The 24,077-nt window shown below is 43.4% G+C and overlaps 1 protein-coding gene across 2 annotated transcripts in view; it reads left to right on the forward strand.

Annotated features, from left to right (window-relative positions):
* The first annotated feature begins 2,133 nt into the window (after nucleotides 1-2,133).
* LOC144767584 (BOLA class I histocompatibility antigen, alpha chain BL3-7-like) overlaps nucleotides 2,134-24,077 on the forward strand; it is a 346,774-nt gene continuing 324,830 nt past the window's right edge. For both annotated transcript variants that reach the window (XM_078650997.1, XM_078650996.1), the window contains exon 1: nucleotides 2,134-2,225. In XM_078650997.1, the coding sequence (XP_078507123.1) occupies nucleotides 2,207-2,225 (19 nt within the window). In that variant the 5' untranslated portion in view covers nucleotides 2,134-2,206. The remainder of the gene's footprint in view (nucleotides 2,226-24,077) is intronic.

Raw genomic sequence — 24,077 nt, forward strand, 5'->3', positions numbered from 1 at the left:
CTCAGACATGAGTCCCTTGCTCACTGCACCATCAGGATTCAAGCAAGCCGGGCCGAAGATGGCTGCAATGCCAGAAACCGGTCCCCGGAAGCTTGTTTCCTTTCCAGTAAAGAATTGGCTTGGTAGTTTGGTCTGCCCTGTTCCCATGATGCACTGGGCCAGGGACAGACTAATTTGCATATAGCCAGGTTCTGAACTGGGATGGTGTAGTGAGCTAAAAAATGGTGATGGATCAAGCCCTGATCTTTTGACTGGGTATGAGTGTTCTGTTTAATTCAGATGCTCTGTCCATCACCACCCCCCTTTTCTGAATAGCTTTTTAAATAAAGCAGTTTTTTTTAAATGCAGCCGTTTTCCTTTAAGGACTGCATTTAAAATGAAAAATAAAACTTTTCAGTTAAATTTTTTAAGGGCAGGCAGTGGTCCCTGGGACCACAGCCTGCCCTTATAAAATATTAGTGCACACACTCACAAAGGGCAAGGGGTCTTGTGAGGACCCCTTCCCATTTGCGAGTGGTTTACCACCTACTTGAAGTAGGTGGCCAACTATGAGTGTTTTGTGACCGCAAATGCAGTCGCAAAACAATAGTACACGGCATTGAGACTCGCTATTAGAAAGGGATGCCCCTTCCTAATAACACTATTTTGTGAGTCAGTGACTCGCAAAATAGCGTTTGTACATGCCTGCACCGTTTTTTGCGGTCACATACGGGCCAATCTCCCGTTTGCGACCGCAAAAAAGTGTTCTTCATCTGGCCCTTAATCTGATATTCATGTAGTTTAAGGAATGGCAAGGTAACAAGTATCTGACGGCTAAATATTTTACATGGAAGTTAGTCACTTTATTGTGTATGGTTTCATTCAAAATTGTTTCAAATGTAAGTGCCTTGGAGGTTAAAGGTAGGTAGTTTTTTTTATCAACCACAGGGTGTTCTATCTGAAGAAAGAAAGAAAAGAAAGAGAACTAAAACTATGACAGGGAAACTTTTTTAACCCTAGGTTTGATGATCCTCCATAATTGTGTGTGATGCATTAAGAAGTATGAGGCAAGAATGAGTGAGTTCAGAGATCAGGAGTGGATCAATTAATGATCTCTTATTTGAAGCTGCATGGAGCAGTATCTACAACAACAATACCAAGATTTGTACAGAACACAATGCATGAATCTGGACAAATTCAAGGTGTATTCAAGTGCATTCAATTTGTGGAGCAATGGCATTAAAAGTGTTTAATGCAGGTGGACATTTAAGTGAAGTTTTGAAACTAGCAGATTAGTTGAATGATGGAGTCTTCAGGAATTTCTATTGCAGGCCAGTTGAATATGTTGCAGACTTTAAAGGACTTTAAACATGCATAATGCTGGCCTCCTGTTTAGACATAACATTTTCATTCTCAGAGGGTAACTCTATAGAGAATCGCGATTTTATTACAGACAAGAAGGCTACCAACATACCTCCCTCCCTTGGAGGTGGTTTAAGGTGGTTAAAGAAGATGGCATAATTTAAGAAATGGTGTTTTAAAGAATATTTAGAAATGTTTATGAAGGATTGTTTATATGATACTATGTAGGAACTTATTTTAAAATACATTTTTTGGGAAATTTTAAAGTCTCAGTGAGTTAAGTCTGGGAAAAGAGTTGGAAGAAGATGGTACAAGATGTTATCAGATGAGGAAGAGAAACAAAAGATTGAAATGTTGTGGATTTACGTACTCAGTGGATGTTCTATTGTTGTATGACTTCATGTTGTTCTATTTCAAGCTTTTAACTGCTGCTCAGAAGGGGTAAATAAAAAGGTTATGCATAATGCTAGCCTCCTTGTTTTAATAAAATCACAATTCTCTATATAGTTAACTCTGAGAATCTACATTGTCACTAGCAAATGAATAAATAAGTAATGAGACGCCATTAATCAGTTTTTGTTTAATAGTTCCTTCTAATCTATCATAAATTATTCTAGGTTAAACTTCAGACAATTGTGTTAACAGGCTTGTGGCAACTGACTTTCAGAAAACCTGACATTTTCAACTGACCACAAAATCCAGATTTATATATTTTTTTTAAAGGAGATCACATGATGTTTAAATCTCAAACACTAAATACATTTCTTTGTTGTGTTCTTTTTTTTCAGTAGTTTTTGAAATCCTTCAATGGAAAAAGCTTGTTAAGATTTACGGTCTCACTCTCATCATTCAAGTCACCATATCCATGGTACTGATCAGTATATGTAAGTATTCATGGCTTGACTTGTATATTCCCAGCCTACAATGTGGTGCAGCATTTGCTGCTATCTTGTTATCCTTTCAAATCAAATCAAATCAAATCAGGTTTTTGTTAAGTGCAACTACTCACCCGTAAGGGTCTCAAGGCGCTGGGAGGTCGAGGGGGGGAACGGGGGGTTGGCAGGGTCCAGTCCATCAAGGAGGTGGTCTGTTGAAGAACCAGGTTTTGAGGTTTCTTGAGAAGATGGGGAGTGATGTTATCTGTCTGAGGTGGAGCGGAAGGTCGTTCCAGGCTCTGGCCGCGCCGAAGGAGAAGCCCTCCCTATCTGGTCTTTCTGGTGCGCGGGACCATGGCGTAGGAGAGCTAGGCTGATTTTAGGGTCCTTTGGGGTGTGTGGAATTTGAGTCAGCTGTTCAGGTATGCTGGTCTGGTGTCGTGGAGGGCCTTGTGAGCGTGGGTTAGCATTTTGAAGGTGTCTCTAGCTTCGATGGGGAGCCGGTGGAGTGTGCGCAGGTGCTGGGAGATGTGGCAGTGTCTTGGCAGGTTAAAACCTGTCTTGCATCGGTGTTTTGGGTATTCTGTAGCTTGCGGGTGAGGTTTTTGTTTATTCCGGCATAGAGTGCGTAGCCGTAGTCGAGCCTGCTGGTGACCAGGGCTCGAGTGACGGTCTTTCTGTGTTCGAGGTGGATCCATTTGAAGGTCTTACGTAGTAGACGGAGGGAGTGGAAGCAGGAGGACGAGATCTGGTGGTCCATTTTGAGCTCTGAGTCCAGGATGATTCCCAGGTTGCATGTGTGGTCACTGGGGGTGGGCGGGCTTCCGAGGGCAGGGGGCCACCAGGTGTCGTTCGGATCACTGAAATAATATCGAGGGACAGAATATCGACCATCAAAAATATTGTTGAGAAAATATCGACAGTCAAAATATCGAGTTTCTATCTACAAACAGGTAAGTACAAAAATATCGAGTTAAAAATATCGTTTACAAAAATATAGTTGTAAAAAATATCGTATTTACTAAAAACAGTGTTAAATTAAATTAATATTAATAATTAATTACTAAAATATACTTAAAATTACTTAAATTAACTTATAATAATTAAATAATTAATGAAAGTTAAATAAATATTTTTTTATTTCATATTTATTAAAACATATATATATAGTAACAAAATATAATAAAATAATACCCATAAACTGAAAACTGACCCTTGAACCCTAAAAATACCCCTTTACCCAAAAACCCAAAACTGACCCTGAACCCTAAAAATACCCCTTTACCCAAAAACTGAAAACTGACCCTAAACCCTAAAAATACCCCTTTACCCAAAAACTGAAAACTGACCCTGAACCCTAAAAATACCCCTTTACCCAAAAACTGAAAACTGACCCTGAACCCTAAAAATACCCCTTTACCCAAAAACTGAAAACTGACCCTGGACCCTAAAAATACCCCTTTACCCAAAAACCCAAAACTGACCCTGAACCCTAAAAATACCCCTTTACCCAAAAACCCCAAACTGACCCTGAACCCTAAAAATAAAAACGAATTTTTTTACTATCTATATTATATACTTACATATTTTCACTTTCTATATTATTTACAGTCGATATTACTTCACTTACCTTAAAAACGATATTTTGGTTGTCTATATTCTGTCCTGTCGATATTTTGTCCAAACGATATTTTTGACTCGATATTCTGTCCAAACGATATTTTGGAGTCGATATTATGTCTGTGCACCGTGTCGTTCCAGGCATCTGGGTTTGGGCCCACGATGAGTACTTCCGTTTTGTTGGTGTTTAGTTGTAGGCAGCTGTTGTTCATCCATTTGGCGACGGCTTCCATGCCTTCTCGAAAGTTGTGCCTGACAGTGTTGGGTTCATTGGATATGGAGAGGATGAGCTAGGTGTCGTCTGCATATGACACAATGTTGAGTCTGTAGGTTCAGACGATGGGGCGAGGGGAGCCATGTAGATGTTAAAGAGCGTATGGCAGAGGGAAGACCCCTGGGGGACTCCGCAGGTGGTAGGTGTAGGGTCCGAGAGGAGAGGGGGGGAGTCTAAGTCCGTGCGTTCTGACGCAGAAGAAGGAGCGGATCCAGTCGAGGGCCTTGTCTTTGAGCCCTGAGTCGTGGAGTCTGTGTATTAGGGTGCGGTGAGAGACTGTGTCGAACGCCGCTGAGAGGTCGAGGAGGATGAGGGCTGCTGGTTCTCCTTTGTCCAGTAAGGTACGGATGTCGTCTGTTGCGGCGAGGAGGGCGGTTTCCGTACTGTGTTTTTTTCTGAAGCCGGATTGGGAGGAGTCGAGGATGTTGTGCTCTTCGATGAATGTGGCGAGTTGGCTGTTGATGGCTTTCTCGATGACTTTTGCTGGGAACTGGAACAGGGAGATGGGTCTGTAGTTTTTGAGGTCGGTGGGGTCCGCCAAGGGTTTTTTCAGGAGTGGGTTGATCTCAGCATGTTTCCAGTCGTCAGGGAACGAGGCGGTTGCCAGGGAGCGGTTGATGGTGTAGCAGAAAATGGGTGCGATGGTGTCAGCGGCTCTGTTGAAAATGTGGTGGGGGCTGGAGTCCGTGGGGGCCCGGAGTGTATTGACTTCATCATCGTTCAGTGTGTCTTCGGTGGTGAGGGCTGTCCAGTTGTCGATCTCTGGCTTCCGGGTGTCGGAGGTAGTTGGTGAGGGTTCAGTGTGTTGGTTGTCTTCGTCGAAGTTGTCGTAGATGCTCTTGATTTTGTAGTGGAAAAGGGTGCTGAGTTTGTCGCAGAGGTCTTGTGAGGGAGGGATGTCAGTGAACTCGCTGGTGGGTTGGGCGAACTCCTTGACGATGTTGAAGAGTTCTTTGCTGTTGTGTGCATGAGTGGAGATTCTGTCTTCAATCGCTTTTTTCCTTGTTTTTCTGATGAGTTGGTGGTGGGCATTGTTGGCGCCTCTGAAGTTGTTGTGGACTTGGTGTTCCTTCAGGGCTTTTCAAGGCTGCGGCAAGTGCATCTGGACTCTCGAAGTTCGGTGGTGAACCATCTAGCTTTCTTGGCGTGTGTGTTGTTGTTTTTCTTGAGAGGGGCTGTGCTATCGGAGATCCATCTGTGCAGGGTTCGGGCTGCGGTGTTGGCGTTGTTGTTTTCCGCGATGGTTGGGGTGTAGTTGCTGAGTGATGAGGTTAGCTGGTTGTCGGGGATTCTGGTCCAGTTTCTTTGTGGGAGCAGGTTCTGTAGTCTGTGGATGGTGGGTGTTCTGAAAGTGAAGTGGTCGCATTGATGGTCAGTCCATGGGAGTTTGGCGGTGTGGCTGAAGGTGATGGAGTTTCCTGTTGTGAAGAGGGGGTCGAGGGTGTGTCCTTCTGAGTGCATGGGTTCGGTCACGATCTGACGGAGTCCAATGTTGTGGAGGTTGTCCAGGAGGGATGTGGTGCTGGGGTCCAGTTGGTTTTTGAGGTGGAAGTTGAGGTCTCCCAGTAGGGTGTAGTTAGTGGACGCGATGGCATCTGGGGAGATGATGTCTGTGATGGAGTTGGCGAAACATCCGCTGGGTCCAGGGGGTCGGTAGATGAGGGTTCCTGGGAGGGTGGAGGTAGGGCTGGCCAGTATCTTGCAGTGAAGGTGTTCCATCAGGTCTGTGGGCTCGTCTGGGAGTGTGCTCATTACTGCTTAACCTCATATAGGATTTAAGAAACAAATCTCCTTGACAAGTTAGAGAAAAACAATTATTGAAAAACTGTAATTGTTGCAATTTCTATCATTCCAATTATTGCAATTTAAGTTTGTGTTTTTTATCAAGCTAATTTCTCGTGCATGGCCTAAATGGCCTAAGTACATTTTAGAATATTTCATTTTTTTTTTTTTTTATTTTTTTTTATACCAGGCAAAACAGGAATCATTTTACAGTAATAAACTATGAGATATAAGTACATAACGTAAATAGTTGGACTGTACATCAGATACTCAAAACCAAAAAGTAAATCAAGCAACGGAAATGCAATGAGAATGATATAAGAAATCAAATTCAATATAACACTAGGCATTCTAAACATAAGATAGCATACATACTTTTTAAATCAACCAATGCCACTAGGAATAATGTCATCTTTCCAATTAGTTATTGGGCGCCAAAGTGTTTCCCCACGTGTTCTGGAATTTACTCCTCTTGTTTCGAATATAGCAGTTTCATATCTATAGACCGCTAGGAAGCGTGCAAGCCACATCTGGAAACTTGGTGGATGTGCCTCTTTCCAGCGAGCAGACAAAATTATCCTTAATACTGCTATACCAATAAAAATTAGGTTTTCTTCAGATTTTGCTAGATTCAAAGAGTGATCATGGCCTAGTAGAAACAAGGTTTCTGATTCTGGTATTTTATGTCTGAATACCTCTTCCCAGAAAGAGGCTATCATGTTTTTAATTAGGATCAAATCAGGACAATTGTAAAACATATGAGTAAGAGTTGCCGGTCCTTGAGAACATCTAGGGCATAGATCATTCTCACGTTTGCCCCATACAAACAATTCAGCGGGAGTGAAATAGAGGTCAAAAACAGTTTTATAAAGTTGAGCTTTGAGATTGCTCGCCATAAGCAACTTTTGGCTCATCTCTAATACTCTGATGTCTACATTAGGATTGTTTAATTTTGTAGCCCACTTACTTTCAGTCTTATCAAGATCATCATTCTTCATACTTAAAAGAATATTATACAGGGTTCCAATTCTAGTGTTTATTCTGGGTATTGCGTCCAAAATTTCAATTTTAGAAAGACAAATTGAAGATTCTTTGGCCTTTAATTTAGTGAATATCTGTGCAAATTTTAAGAAATCTCCATTTGGTAAATTATAGTTTACTTTTAAATCAAAAAAGGTGGTTTCAAAGTCATTTGTTAAGAACTCGCCAATTGTTCTAATTCCCAGCTTGTCCCATTTCTTTAACACGCTAGTAAAATCTTGGCCTTGGATAGCATTAGAGCGCCAAAGCGGAGTATATCGATTAATCTTCTCAATTTTCATATATTTAGCAACTTTATTCCAGATTCTCCAGGCGCTAGCCATAATTTCTCCCTTAAAATCTTTATAATTTCTTGCCTCGGTCTTCCGTAAGATTAAACCCTTAGCCTCCTGACCTACAAGGATCTCGTATATTGAGGGTATTTCTCCAAAGCCTTCTATACTCTCTAGACTATAGCCTCTGATCATAGGTGTGAGCTGTTTTATCTGTGCTGCCCAATAATATAGAATTATATTTGGTATGGTTAGGCCGCCTCTATCAAAAGGAAGTGATAATAATGTAAGGGATCTCCGAATCTTCCCATTTTGCCACACAAATTTAGATATAAGCGAGTTGATCAGCACTAATGTTTCCTGTTCAACGGCTAGTGGAATTGCCCGAAACAAATATAGGCATCTGGGTAGTGTATTCATTTTAACATAATTAGCTCTTCCTATAATAGAGAGATGGAGGCTATTGACCCTTTCGAAATCGTTCTTAATCTTAATCAGTAATGGATCAAAATTGGCTTTTGTAATTAATTTAGTGTTTGCACAGAGAACAACTCCCAAATACGTAGCTTTTTCAGCTCTTCGTTGGTCCGTGCAAGTGGTATTATCAGTACATACAATAATCGTTTTTCCTTTGTTGAGCGAATAGCCCGAACAGCGCCCAAATTCAGTAGTAACTTTCTCTATTTCGAGAATAGCCTCGATCGGTTCAGATGTGGTAATCGCGATGTCATCGGCGTAGGCCAATATTTTTGTTTCAAAATGATGACTAATAACAGGTTTAATATTGTTACTTTCTAATAATTTCAGAATAAGGGGGTTAATATATAAAGCGAAGAGCAAGGGTGAGCACGGACACCCTTGTCTAGTGCCTCTGGCAATGTTAATATATTCAGAGAATAACCCTGCTGCCAGGACTTTTGCTTTGGGGCGAAGATACATTGATTTAATGGAATTAATAAATTTAGGGCCAAAATTATTACGTGTCATGACTTCCCAAAGAAAGTCCCATTTGACACGGTCGAATGCTTTCTCAGCGTCGAGCCATTTTAGAATATTTCAAATGTTTACAACATAATAAATGAATACAAGTACGGAGTACATAACATAATAACAAGAATTAATTAAAATTATTCTTTCAAAAAAGATGCAGTGATTTTACAGTATGTTTGTACAGATGAAGTGGGATTCTCATGAGAAAAACATCAACAACAGAGACATTTTAAGGCATGGGCAGAGTAAGCTCTGACCCAGGGCCCCAGCCTTTCACGGGGCCCCCATGAGAGAGTCTTGCCCTGATGACCTTGAATAGTCCTTAAACAGAGTGTTATACATAGTCTTTTCCGTTAATTTATTTTTAATATTATGTTATGTCAAAAAAGATTTGTAGAGCGCATGGTTGTCCTGGCTCAAGGACATCCCAGTCCTTATTGCAGAAAGGAGAGGGTGGATTCATGAAAGGGGAATGTGTGAGAGGCTACTGCAGCCATTTTTCAGACAAATGTATTTAGGTGTCATGCAACATCCATAAAAAAAGTTTCCTTTAGATCAAAACATGACCTCTCATATGAGAGATGGCAGGGGGTCACAGAGATTATATGTAGTAATATTTGTGAGCTGCTGCTATATCACAATATTGAAAACACAGGTCACTAGCCCTGAATATTAGATGTAAACACATTTAGAATTTGGACGAGGATGCATGTGCACTGTCAGTGACCTGGGCAAAGAGGGCATGAAGGAGCTGTAACTGGATCATAAATTCAAAGCTGTTCCAAACAGAGGGCCCCAAAATACATGTGGCCCAGGGTTTATTCTATTGTTCTTTTGATCACTATGCCATCCCAGTTTGGACCCAGCCATATGGAAATCAGTCTTGACCCTGCTCCTCATGAGAACAGTGCAGCACAAGGTGTCATGTGAGGTTCTCCCGGGACCATAAACAAGCAGGCTGGGACCAGTTTCGGGATATCACCCATCATCAGCCAGGCTAGCTTGAATACAGTAATATTGTAAAATGAACAAAGCCTCTGACACCATGGATCACACAAGTTATTTTCTATTCACGTCCTATTTATTGACAGTGAATGCTCTTGTTTTTTAGCACATTTTTTAAAAAGGTTCAAATGGGTACACATTGGGTGTGAACAACTCAATTTTGATTGTCTCCTTACATCAAAAAATACATTCGATATTGGCAAAAATAGCTTACTGGCTATTAAATTTGATCAACGTGAAACAAACACAGTGACAAAATTGGTGGAAAAACTTAATAAATTCAAATATAAACAATCCACAAATAAAAGAAAGAAAGGTGAGTTCATGTATCAACAGTATCTTATTTACAAATGGTATTTCAAGGGTCCTACTGTAAATCTAAAGGAGATTATATTGATATCCCATGGGGATGTTATTGGTTTGTCCCTCAGTGGGGAAAGTTAATTGTCCTGTGGCGTGCCAGGGAAAGTCATATATTCCAAAAGTTATTTAATGCCTAATGGTGAGATGCATCTCTCACTATATGTCCCAATGGTTTGGTTGGATCATATGGCATATATTCCTCCTGGCACCAAAGTTGAGCCTACGCGTTTCGACCTTAGAGAAAATCTTGACAGGAAGGGAACTTTATAAAGGTCTTCATCAGGGCTCTTAGTAGGTGATGAGGAGCATCGAGTTGCACCCAAGGGTGGGAAAAGTCAATACTGCATCCGATGAGTACAGTTGGCTTACAGAAGGCGAGAAGATGGTTCCTCACACGTCAGTGTGGTGAAGCTGTATGACTGCAGTCTTTTTTTGTTTATTTTGTGCTGCAGTTGTCTGAAGAGTTCTTTATCAGCGCTACAGCGTCGTTGTTGCGGGACGATTTCTCCGATTTTATTTGTGGCCAAACCGCATATGTTCGTCTGCCCCTCGATTGGGAGGGAACCTGTTACATTGCCTTCCTACTGCCACCAGTTTTCCTAGCCCCATCTGATTATCATAGAAACACACATCTAGTACACATTAGACATAGAAGGGAGATTGAGTCCCCAATTGTCAATTATACTGAAACTGCTCTAGAACAGTATACAGATTTCAATAGAGGTTTCTTCTTCTTTATCGGCCCTATCCAGAATAGTAAGCTAATCCGTAGGTTAACAAGAACCCTTGAAGCTGTAGTAAATGAGACTGCCTCTGCTCTAGGTAACTTAACTGAAGAGCAATCTGCTATGAGATTTGTCGTTTTGCAAAATCGTCTCGTCCTTGACGTCATATTGGCCGATAGGGGCGGGGCCTGTAGAGTCATCGGATCTAGTTGCTGCATTTTCATTCCAAATAACGCGCCGTCTGTTTATTCAGCTATAACCAGACTCCATAAAATTGCCCATCTGTTACACCAAGATCCAGGCACCTGGACATGGTCCGGTTGGTTCTGGAATATAATTTCCGCCTGGGGATGGAAAGTATTGTTCTTTCTAGGTATTGCAGTAGCGATCATATTCAGTTGCTGCCTCTGTATACAATGTGGCCCTGCGATTTGCGGCATTTGTGCTACCTCTTGTATTCCTAGTCCCAAGCCCCGTTCTAAAACCCGTTCCAAGAAAATTCGAGACGAGCAAATGATACTGTATGAAATGATAGATGGTATCATGAATATTGATGTTTCCTGATGGAAACGTAGTGACAAGGAGGGAATGTGGAAAATTAAATTTGGCCATGTTCTGTGTCCCTACGCGTCCTCCATCATATGTTATCTGTGCATGATTAATATGCATATGTATTCCCCATGTTCGATTAATGACGCAATTACAGTTGTGTCCATCTCTAGTATGTCTATTTCCAAGTTCTCGTGAATACTACGAATATTAGGCCTATGTAAAGCTACGTTGCCACGTTTCTCAGTGTGCACGTTATTCCATTGTAAAGTCCCCGTTTCTAGGCCTCAAAAGGGCCCGGACACCAGATTCAGCTCCTGTCTCCTGAAGCCCTCGCTGAGGAGCGATACAACCCCCACCTGTATCCCTGACCCTTCACTTATTTCCTGCCTTGCAGTGCCCAGTTCAGCCTGGCTCTGCCTCTGAGTCTGCCAAGAGTATGTTATGATTCCAGTTATCAGTCCAGCCCTCCTTCTCTGCATTCCTAAAGCTACTGAACTGCATCAATAGTTTCCGTCATAGTCTAGCCTTTACGTCTCCATGTAAGAGAAATACTGTATTTAATGGTCATTTAATATTCTTCATCACGCACTACATGTAGAATAATGCATGCTCCAGTCTTAGAGTCTGTTCGCCTTTACCCCGATAACTTTTGGATTCTATCAACATGTTCTCTAAACATCAGATACTAGATACTGCTTCGGTACATGTCGCCCTGACTCTCCAGACTTCAGTCTCTGCTCCTAGCGCAGAGTTCGTAGCCCCCAGCTTCTCCTAGTAATACGTCATTGCCAGCTTGCGCGCACCATCAGGTTAGAGGTCCCGGCTCCTTAGGTAGCCCCCTCCATGTTTCCGCCCCATTCATGACATATTCTGTTACGTTTGCATCACATGTCTATGTATACGCCCTGTTACACCTACTTTCACCCTTATCTTTCGCGACTGCTACGCGTCACACCCTTTGCTCCACCCACTGCTCCGCCTATCGTATGTATTGTAATGCAACTGTTTTAGTATATATGATCGTGCACTGTAATTAAATGTTACGCCGATTCCGATCCTGCCCCCGGCAGCGCTGCCATCCTATTCCTGTGCAGGTTGTCCTGTTCCTGTCCTTATGCTGTATTAAACCTGCAAAACTCCTACTACCTCGAATCTTGACTCTTATTTATTGAGCTATCTGTTATTCATTTATCCATTCAAAAATAGAGGTATTATTTATTTATTTACCACATAATGGCGCCCGAACAGGGACTTGCCCTTTCCCCACGCGTCGGTGAAGCCACGCCGACCCCCTGACCCTCTGCAGTCGTGACGGAACTCTTCTGCGCACCGGCAGATATTTCTGCTTCAAGTATCCCTCAGGCCCACGGAGGAGACGGAGGAGGCGGTCCAGCATCCAGACGAGACGGTGGAGGAACGCGGCGAGTCCCGACCAGAGCCCAAGCCGAGAGTCCAAGGTCCGAGGTATCCGGAGGCCCACCCGTAACAGAAGTCCGAAGTTCGTCCGTCCGGCGTCGAAGCAGTCCCGTCCAGTCTGAGGCCTTCCGTTCTTACTGCCCGGTGAGTACCATTACTGGGGTAGTATCTAGACAGGGTCAATCTAATTGACTCTGGTCCGTGGGTTGGTGGTACACAGACCCACAAAACGAAGTGTCCACTTCGGTGGATGCGGGTCCTGACGTGTCTCTTTATGAGACCGGTGAGTTTCGTACTGTTTCAGCAGTGCATCTAGTTTCTGTTCCAGTCAGTTCTGTTCTCGAGAAAATTCATGTATTCTGTGTTTCGTATTCCAGGTAGTATTCTGTTCGAACTGTTATTTTAAATGTTCTTCATGTACTTTAATGTCGTGGTATGAGTGTGAAGTAGTTATCGTGTTTATTGTGTATTGTATTGTGTCCAGATTATAGTTCAGTCATGCCGCTCTTTTCAAAACTGCGTCAGTTAAAAACTAGAAAATGTCTGCTAGAAGCAGCAGTTCCTGTCCCGCCTAGGGACAGTCCAGGTCATTTTATGTATCAGAAGCATGGCATAAGCGCCATATTATATCTAGATTTATGGGTAGAGTATACCAAACAGTTAAAGGAAAAGTATAGATGGCCCGTATCAGGCACATGGGATGCCGAGTGCATCATGCGAGTAGAAGAAGCATTATGGAAAAAGAAAGCCAGACAGTCACAGAAAGATGCCATCGAGTTATGGCGCAAAGAATCTCATAAAAGAACCGAAAAAGAAATCAGAAAGTCTGAACTAAGTAGAGAATCCTTAGAACGAGCACAAGAAAAAGAATTAATCGAGATAGGTGAACGAGTTAAAACCGAACAGTCAGACAGACAGAGGCATGCCCTTATTAAGGGTATGTATCCTCTTCTTGCCGAGGGCTTGCCAAAAGCGACCCCGGAGGCATCCAGTAACTTTCCGCCACCACTAGTTCCGACCAAGCTACGTCACAAACCGACCGCAGCTGATATTTTCATTTCGTCCTATTTGGACGACACAGTCCCAGAATATGCAAATCCCGCTCCGCCAGTCCCTGTAAATCAGGCACTTCCCGCTCCTCCAGACACCGGAGTACCTGTTACGGTACCCCCGGTCCAGCCCGCCATACAAGTCCAGCCTGCATTTCCATTTCCCACTCTGCCAGGACGAAGAGCATCAGTAGACGACTCTAGTTTAGGGGCCGCAGGAGGAGGTCCTCCTCAGACCCCGCCGCCACACAAGCGTTTAACGTTAGCCGAATTACATGTACAAGCGTCACAGCGTACGCCCAGATATCAGTCTGTTGCAGAAATAAGAAAAGCCCTTAACGAATGTGGCTATGATCCAGTCCCAGGCGAGGATAATATGGTATTATATTCATTACGCGTGAGAAAGGTGACCGAGTATCTAGTCACCCTACCAGATATGAAAGAGGATCTAGACAGAATATATCGTTTCATCCGTACAGGGAATGATCCAGAAAGTATTAGTGACGTCATGTGCCAAAGAAAAGTTGAAGTCCAGCTCATGCTATTAAAGTTTCTGATTAATTGTTTAATACGAGAACAAGATTATCCGACCAAAGATCGAGCCGAAATGAAAGTCCTGACAAAGTGGAGTGATAATATAGCCGAGGGTAAGCATAAGACTATCGGTAGTATAGAGAGTATGTACAAGAAAATTCGTAAAGAAATAATAAGGTTACACGATCAACGTAAAGCAGCACAAGTAAGCGAGAAAGAAAATGACTCTTCTACAGAAGAGGTAGAGGACGAGAATCCCGACAGAATAGCGTATGTAGGAAAATCTAGATTTCCAGATCGCCATTTACGTCTAGAACACAAGCCAGTTTTTTACCATCCAGCACCAGAACAAGGTTCTCTGGAACAAGTATTTCAAGCTACCGACCACATTCTGAAATCACGAATCGGTTATAGCGAGTTAAGTACCATGCATGAACAAGAACTAGTCCGATCAGCAGTCCGATGGATTACTGATTCTACCACTTTTCCAGACGAAATAGTGGCACAAATGTTTCTGAAAATGCCCCCAGCCGAGCAACGACTGGCGGGTATGTATATGATCCAGCACCTCATTACATTGTATGAGGGTCAACATTCTGATCCAGGTCCGTTACACGATGTCCTGAACGAGTTACTCCAGTACAAATGGAAAGGTTTAGGTACCGATTTAATTAGTGTCATTCTAAAACAGCGCCACAAATATAGTATGTTTCTGAACCCGCATTTTGTTCATGTCTCACCCCCAGAAAGTAAACCCTTTTACATAGACAGACAGAATCCGTTACGAGAAGTGCATCCAGTTAAGACAGAGGGTGGTGAGATGCAACGAGTGTTTGTTTACACCCCTATCACAAAGATGGAACTCTTAGAGATGAAAAAGTTAATTCCCTGTCATGATAAAGATCCAGCAGGGTTCCACCGAGAATTAAAAGATACACGTATCCAGATATTATTAAAATGTTAAAGGTCCTGTTGCCCGCAGGGGTATATGAGAAACTCAAAGAAAAAGAATGGGAGGTGGGAGAGAAAAAGATCGATTGGGCAGTTCTAGAAGCTGAAGATAAGATACGAGTACCAGGTACCGGTCTTGGAGATAAATGTAAAGAATTACCTGAACTATTAATACAAGTTTTGCCCAGACTATTAGCAACTAAAAAGGAAGACTGGGATGCAATCTCAGCCTGTAAACAGAAACAAGACGAAGACACTAGTGATTTTTATTCTAGATTTGAGAAATGTTTTACCATAAACAGTGGCCTCAAGACGAGTAGCGAGTCATACCCTCATCTTTTTGTTACTAAATTAGTCGAGAATTCAAGTCCACAAGTTAAGAATCGAGTTTTGAAAGTCGAAAGTACCTGGCAAGCTAATACCCCGTCCCAGATGTTACAGATGCTTCAATATCACCAGAATAGAATCAGAGAAGAGCAAGAACATGAAAGGAAACGTATGAAAGACACGAAAATGAAAGTACTAGTTGCACAATCTGTTCCACAAGACAGTCAGAAGAGGGGTCCGAATCAAGCCAGTCATCCTGCAGCTCCCGTTAAAGGGAACTGCAATTATTGTAAACAGCCAGGTCATTTTATGAACGAGTGTGCAGTTCTGAAACATAACATAGCTACCGGTAAGACTAAAGAAAGACCACGTCCGCCTAGACAAGAACAAGTTTCACAGACTTCTCAGCCACAGAATGCACAACAGACAGTTACTGTACCGCAGCCCATCGCTGCAACACAGCATGTTACACAGCAGATGTATCAGTATGCACAGTCCGAGTATCCAGAGTATCAGCCATATTCATGAAACAGCCTAGAGAGGGAGGTAGGCTTGCCTCTCATCGAGATACCTGTAGATCAAGAAGGTCCCTATGTTCATAGTCAAGTATTAGGGAAAGACAGAAAGTTTCTGATTGATACAGGGGCAAGTAGGACCACCATCAGTCACGCCGAAGTTCCAGGGGCTCCGCTCTCAGGCTCTAGAAATGTTTCCCTTGGATTTTCAGGAAAACCTATCGTAAATGAAATATCAAAGCCAGTTACTCTAGAAGTAGGTCCATTGTCCCGCACTACTGATCTGTTACTTACTAAGTCATGTCCAGAAAATTTATTAGGCATTAAAACACTGAAAGAATTAGGTGCAGTTATATGCTGTTCCCCAGAGGGAATACGATTGTTCCTACGTGACTTTAAGGGTCACTATGTATTACGAGATTTTGATCCGAGATTGTCCAATGTCCCGCAGCATCTATGGGCGCAAGGTCCAACTGATGTTGGTTATATGCAAATCACACCCCATCGTGTGACTCTCAAGCCAGGTGTAGTGTTACCACGAATCAGACAGTACAGATTGCCACCTGAGGCTGTAGCAGCCTTATCCAAAATTATTGACGAGCTCATCACTCAAGGAGTAGTGGTAGAAACTGACTCCAATGTATGTAATTCTCCGATCATTCCAGTCATGAAACGTACTGATCCAAATGCACCTCCAGTATATCGATTAGTGATTGACCTCCGAGAACTTAATAAATGTATTATTCCCCAGTACCCAGTTGTCCCAGATATTTCTTCCCTATTGACAGCCATTGATTCCGAAGCCACATTTTTCACTGTCATAGACCTCAAGAACGCGTTTTTCAGTGTCCCCATTCATCCAGACAGCCAGTTTCTTTTCGGATTTTGTTTAAATGGAAGGAGCTATATGTTCACACGCGCTCCTCAAGGTTTCACAGAAAGTCCTAGTATTTATAGTCAAGCACTTAAGAGACAACTAGACAATATTCACATGCCAACTGACACTGCCCTGCTCCAGTATGTCGATGATCTACTGATCACAGCCCGTTCTGAACATGCTTGCGAGCAAGCATCCCTTACAGTCTTGTATTTCCTAGCCGAGATGGAGCACAAGGTGTCCCCTTCGAAGCTTCAATTCTGTGTCCAGCAAGTGGTCTACTTAGGACACTTACTGTCCAAGAGGGGTAGGCAGTTGACACCTGACCGTATCCAGTTAATAGCGAGTCTTCCTCAGCCCAAGACCCAGAAGGAGGTACGTGCTTTTATCGGCCTTACTTCTTATTGCAGACAATGGATTCCTCAGTATGCATTTCTAGCCAAGCCACTGATACAGTTAACGACACAGGAGGCAGCCGTATCGACTGTTCTCCCTTGGACATCTGAACATACACTTAGTTTTAATGAGTTAAAGAAAGCCCTATGCCAAGCTCCAGTTCTAGCTACACCGAACTACAGTAAGCCTTTTACACTTTTTGTCACAGAACGTGAAGGTACAGCATTATCTGTTCTCACACAAGATCAAGCAGGACAATACAAGCCTTGTGCTTATTTTTCGAGCACATTAGATCCTGTAGCCCAGGCTCTGCCTGCGTGCCTCAAGTCAGTTGCAGCCACAGCACTAGCTATCAGACAAAGTGATTCCATAGTATTAGGACACTCCCTGACAGTACAAGTCCCACACTCCGTGGAAGTTCTTTTAAACCGAACACAAACTCAGCACTTGACAATTGCACGTTTAACAGGTTATGAATTGACACTGTTTCAGCCACACATAGAAATCAGACGCTGCAACGTTTTAAATCCTGCTACACTGTTACCATCAGTTACTTCGAATTCTGCCACACACGATTGTGTGGAAGTAGTTAACATCATGACCAAGCCAAGACAAGATCTGACAGATATTCCATTACCAGATCCCGACCTGACACTTTATGTGGATGGTTCATGCATGAGAACTAGTACAGGAGAACTAGTAGCTGCGTATGCAGTGACTACTGACACTGAAGTTATTGAAACACACCGTATTGACACCCTGTCTGCTCAAGCAGCAGAGCTAGTTGCTCTGACGCAAGCCTGCATACACGCTAAGAGCCGGAAAGTTAATGTTTACACAGATTCACGTTATGCATTTGGAGTCGTACACGACTTCGGAGTGCTCTGGCAGGAGAGAGGTTTCATGACTTCTCATGGAACCAAGATCCAGCATGGTCTCCTTATTCAAGCTCTGTTAGATGCTATACATTTACCGACATCCATTGCTATCATGAAATGCAAAGCACATACGAAAGTTACTGACACTATTTCTCAAGGTAATGATCTAGCAGATCGCACAGCCAAGCTTACAGCACAGACACCAGACATTCCAGTTAATAAGACACCGACATACACTCCAGATCTGACTACATGTATGACAGTTAAGGACCCTACTCAAGATGTCATAGATATCCAGTTACATGCTACTCCCGATGAAGTCAAGAAATGGTCCGAACAAGGAGGGGTCCAGACAGATCAGGGATGGGTAACGAAGGGTAGAGCCACATGGTTTCTCCCCGACTCTATGGTTCAAGTTATTGTTAATACCGCACATAGTCCAGCACATTTAGGAGAAAAAGCTATGTTAGACAGTATCCAGAATATTTGGTTCAACAAGCATTTACGAGCTGCAGCCAAGCAGAAAGTCCGTACCTGTATGATATGTTGCCAGTTTAATCCAGGTAAAAGTGTCCCGGTGGAACAAGGTGGATTCCAGCCCCCTGACCACCCTTTTGAAGTCCTCCAGATGGATTACATTCAGATGGAGCGATGTCGAGGTTTCAAGTATGTCCTTGTAGTTGTATGCGCTTTGTCCAGGTGGACAGAAGCATATCCAGTCCCAGATTACACAGCCGCGACCACTGCCAAGCAGTTGGTTCGTGAGTTCTTCCCCCGTTACGGACTCCCTAGAGTCGTGTATTCTGACAACGGCCAGCCATTCTCATCTGAACTCATGAAGCATGTTTCCCTGTTGTTAGGGTACCAGTGGAAGTTCCATTGTGTACGCCATCCTGAAGCAGCCGGTCTCGTAGAGAGACATAACCAGACCCTGAAAATCCGCATTGCAAAAGTTTGTCAAGAGAAAGGTGTAGACTGGCTAGTAGCTCTGCCAGTCGCTTTGTTCTATATGCGCATGGTCGCACATTCCAGATCAGGTCTGTCCCCGTATGAGGTCGTTTTCGGCGGCCCCCCTAACATGTGGGGTACACCTAGACCTCGAAGTATTACCGATGTTTCAAGTAATATGCTGACAGATTACCTAGCTTCCTTGATGTCTGCCCTCAACTCTTGTCGTTCACAGGTTGCCGCCGCATTTCCAGACAATACCGAGGTGGCACCGCATGAAATCGTTCCCGGATCCATGGTCCTAGTGCGAAATTTCGATCGCTCAAGTCCGCTGGAGCCTCGCTGGAAGGAGCCCCGACAGGTCCTCCTCGCCACCCGTACAGCCGTGAAGTTGGAGGGACGCAAAGGCTGGGTGCATCTTTCGCATATTAAAAAATTTTATGGACTGGCACCTGTCTCAAAGAACATTTCCGAGGATTCTAAAGACTGCCAAAGTACTATTCTTAAGGACTGTTGTGGAAAAGTAAATTTTGCCATGTTCTGTGTCCCTACGCGTCCTCCATCATATGTTATCTGTGCATGATTAATATGCATATGTATTCCCCATGTTCGATTAATGACGCAATTACAGTTGTGTCCATCTCTAGTATGTCTAAAGACAATGTTACTGCACCCTCCCTGTTAGAGACAACTCCGCAACAGGAGTATAAGCTCAAATTAAGGTCTAGTAAAATAAGTCAGCCAGTTTGATTGTCTAAGTCCTCCCCTAGGTGAAACGGTTAGACCGGTTTCTGACATGTATAAAATAGACCCCCATAGTGAGAGAGTTAGTCAAAACTCAATCCGATGTATCGTTTTTCTAAGTTTCATATTATTTCTCAGCATTATGATTTCCTGCACCAGTTATGCATTTTATCTGTATTTTCCAGTTTCTCATGTAAATAAGTCTTCTAATGTTACAGTAGAGCACACGTTTAGTGATCTGCCGCCTCATGAACTCTCTTACCGCCTCGCTATGCGTAACAATTCCTTTATCCGCATGTTACATTATTCACACCAGACCAGCAATGCCACTAATTGTTGGGTGTGTGGTCGACTCCCCCCTTTCCAGACACCGAAGGGAGTTCTGCCACTCTTTCCTTATCCATTTTCACATAATGGTTCGTGTGGAGCATGGTCCACGTTAACGTCATCCTCAACAGATATGTCCTTTCTTAACAGTACATGTTTCCCAGACAAGCAAGGTCTTCCCCACAGAACAGGGTTAGATCTAGAGAATGAAGTTTATAATTTAGGTAATTATTCTTCGAATTTCATGGTCCTGAATGTTCAGTCTGATACTACTCCAGACTTACCTGCTATTTCAGTACTACCAGTCAAAGGTGAATTATGTGTCAGAAATAATGGTTCCGTACATGTAGGACATAGTGATTGTACTACTATTGTCAAGTATAGTGACAGTGGGAAATCTATTTTCAAAGCTTCACGTCATTCTTATTCTCCGCTTCTTTCTCGGCTCACGTTGGAGGAGAAAAAACTCCTCCAACGTGAGCCGAGAAAGAAGCAACACGCCAGAGGAAGGTAGCGCCGGGAATGTGATGTACCCCTGCTCCTTCATATTGCGGAGAAATCGTCCCGCAACAACGACGCTGTAGCGCTGATAAAGAACTCTTCAGACAACTGCAGCACAAAATAAACAAAAAAAGACTGCAGTCATACAGCTTCACCACACTGACGTGTGAGGAACCATCTTCTCGCCTTCTGTAAGCCAACTGTACTCATCGGATGCAGTATTGACTTTTCCCACCCTTGGGTGCAACTCGATGCTCCTCATCACCTACTAAGAGCCCTGATGAAGACCTTTATAAAGTTCCCTTCCTGTCAAGATGTTCTCTAAGGTCGAAACGCGTAGGCTCAACTTTGGTGCCAGGAGGAATATATGCCATATGATCCAACCAAACCATTGGGACATATAGTGAGAGATGCATCTCACCATTAGGCATTAAATAACTTTTGGAATATATGACTTTCCCTGGCACGCCACAGGACAATTAACTTTCCCCACTGAGGGACAAACCAATAACATCCCCATGGGATATCAATATAATCTCCTTTAGATTTACAGTAGGACCCTTGAAATACCATTTGTAAATAAGATACTGTTGATACATGAACTCACCTTTCTTTCTTTTATTTGTGGATTGTTTATATTTGAATTTATTAAGTTTTTCCACCAATTTTGTCACTGTGTTTGTTTCACGTTGATCAAATTTAATAGCCAGTAAGCTATTTTTGCCAATATCGAATGTATTTTTTGATGTAAGGAGACAATCAAAATTGAGTTGTTCACACCCAATGTGTACCCATTTGAACCTTTTTTAAAAATGTGCTAAAAAACAAGAGCATTCACTGTCAATAAATAGGACGTGAATAGAAAATAACTTGTGTGATCCATGGTGTCAGAGGCTTTGTTCATTTTACAATATTACTTTGATTCCTGCCTCTGATTCCCTAAATAGAATCAACCCCCTGTTACCTTGCATAGCTTGAATACAGTAGCACATGGAGCAGTGGACCCAAGTCTGGGGATACCCTTGGCCACTTAGGGCAAACAAAGCCAACACAACAAAATGATGGATGGAGTGCTGAAACTTTTCAACCACTCACCCCCATTCAAGACATCTGGGTTCAATCCATCATTGTTCTGCTCACGATGCTGCTCCAGTTTGGACAACAGCAATAGGCAAAGCAGTCTTGACCCAGTCAAGCCCGAACTGCCAGGCGAGGTCATCCCTGGCCCGGAAACAAGCATCCTGGGACTGGTTTCAGGGCATCACCCTTCATCAGCCAGGCTACTTTGAATCCAGTGGCACAGCAAGCAAGGGACCCAACCTGGGCATACCCTTGCCCACTTAGTGCAAACATAGCAAACACAACAAGATTAGGGATGGAGTGCTAACACCTTTCAACCACTCACCCCCAGTTAAAAGAACAGTGTTTAATCCATCGTTCTTTTGCTCATTATGCCACCCTATTTTGGACCCAGCCATATGCAAATCAGTCTTGAGCCTGCTCCTCATGCAATATGCTGCCTATATTTTGTAAAATTGCTATCAAACGAATATGCTAAGTGTAAAATATTGGGTTATTAGTTGTGCAGGATGTGATGTGAGGACTGAGCAAGTAATAGGTCCACAATTTCCCTTTACTGGGAAGCAAGCAGCCCATTGTAGCATTTGACTCCCTCAGGGTAGCAAGGCAGAGCAATACAAGGCCTACTGAGGGGAAGGTGATGTGGTCTAGTAATCACCATTTGCTGGCACGCAATAATAACACTCAATAAATGATTGTCAAGTAAGTGCTTTTTCTTCTTTATAAAAGGAAAAGTGCATTTATTACATACACACACTAGTAAATACTGTGCATGAATTTATGTACACGTGTGAATGTCTACAGCAAAAATGTGTGCCAGACCTGTGATTTTCGGTTGGGCCTGGGACCTGTTGTTGAGGAGCAAGTAAGCCTACCCCCTAATAGACCTCTTAGGGTTCCCCCATTGCTTCAGCCTTGATCAATGTTCGCTCCCTTAGGAAGCACCACCTGGAGGTATTTGATCTCCTTGATGATGGATCCCTTGATCTACTGTTCTTGATGGAGACCTGGCTAGATTCCTCGTCAGACCCCGTTGTTACCCTTGCCATGCCCGAGGGATATAGGATTATTAGAGCAGACTGCCCAGAAGGAAGGGGCGGCGGGTGGCCATCTTCTATAAGAACAAGTGGAATCTACCTGGGGGGATGTTACCTTATGGGGAAGTGGAGGGGTTCTTGACTTTAGTATTCGTTTCTCAGACCACTTTTCTGTGGGTGACTCGCTGATCTATAGGCCCCCGGTCCGGAGAGTTGCTTCAACCAGGCCTGTGGGGATGCCATTGTGTCTAGGGAATTGAGATTCTCTCATTACATTTTATTCGGGCATCTCAATATTCATCTTGATCACGCTGAAACCAAGAATTTGTGCAAATTCCTGGATGCCCTCCATCTGGCCCAAATGGTCCAGCGGTTATGCCCATCAGGCTGGCCATTTACTGGGCCCCATTTGTAGTAACATTCCTATTTCGATCAGAGACCCATGTCCTGTCTCTTGGTCGGATCATTTTATTATATATTTTTCATGGGACGCGAAGAATGCTGAACCTGTAGCACGATCTTTTTGCAAAGCTGCCTTTAACAGAATTGCCCCAGGTGCGGTCAAGCTAGCTTTGGAGACTACTAGACCAATTTCATCAGGTGGCCTTGCAGAATGCCTCGATGGTTATACCAGTTGGATCTCCAAGGCAGTTACCACACTTACTCCACAGTGCCCTTCTAGGCTGTCCAAGGAATCTCCTTTCAAACCCTGGTTCAGCCCGAGCTTAAAATACTTAAACACGAATGTAAGATTCTTGAGCGAGCATGGCGCCGCAGTGACTACTGTTCAGCTACTAAGCTGAAGCTAAGAATCAATCAGAAAGTCTACTATGAAGCCATAGCGGCTGCCAAAAGGCAAATCTATTCTAGTCGAATTGACTGCTAAAAAGACATTTTTTCGATTGTTCAGAGCTTCACGTCTCCCTCGGCTCAAGCTAGTGTGTTATTACCCCCAGACACCTGGTGCGATACTCTATTGAATTTCTTTCTGGATAAGATCCATACTATTCAGGCGGCCTTTTCACACAGTGATAATGAGACAGTGGTATCTGTCCTGCCTCCAATTCCCAGAGCTGAACACTGCCTGGATGTGTTTAAGAGGGTGGACCTGCAGGACTCTCTCAAAATCATAAGGAGCTTAAAATATGGCTCACCCTCTGATCCTTGTCCTGCTAGACAGCTTGCCACAGCAGCAGAAACTACCAATGCAGAGGTGAATAGCATTGTTAACTTATCTCTCCAGCCAGCCAGTGTTCCAGCGGCCTGGAAGCAGGCCAAGATTCTGCCGCTTATAAAAAAACAACTTCACTTGATCCTCTCAATTCGGGAAACTATCGACCCATTTCCCTCTTGCCGGGGTTGGCTAAAGTATGTGAGAAGGTTGTCAATAATCATCTCACCGAGTTCATTGAGAGGGAGGGTATTTTGCACCCTGCACAATCGGGGTTCCGGGTTGCCCATAGCACTGACTCGATCCTGGTGGTGGTCGAGGAGGCCATTCGGGAGTGACTGGACACCGGCTGGAGGGCAGCACTGATCCTGTTGGACCTCTCGGTGGTGTTCGACACGGTCCTGCACTCTCTTCTGCTCTCACGAGTCGCCAGGATAGGTGTGTTCGGTACTGCCTGGAACTGGTTCATATCCTTCTTAGATCAGG

This window comes from Lissotriton helveticus, chromosome 7 (assembly GCF_964261635.1).
Source record: "Lissotriton helveticus chromosome 7, aLisHel1.1, whole genome shotgun sequence".
NCBI classification, from domain to species: domain Eukaryota; kingdom Metazoa; phylum Chordata; class Amphibia; order Caudata; family Salamandridae; genus Lissotriton; species Lissotriton helveticus.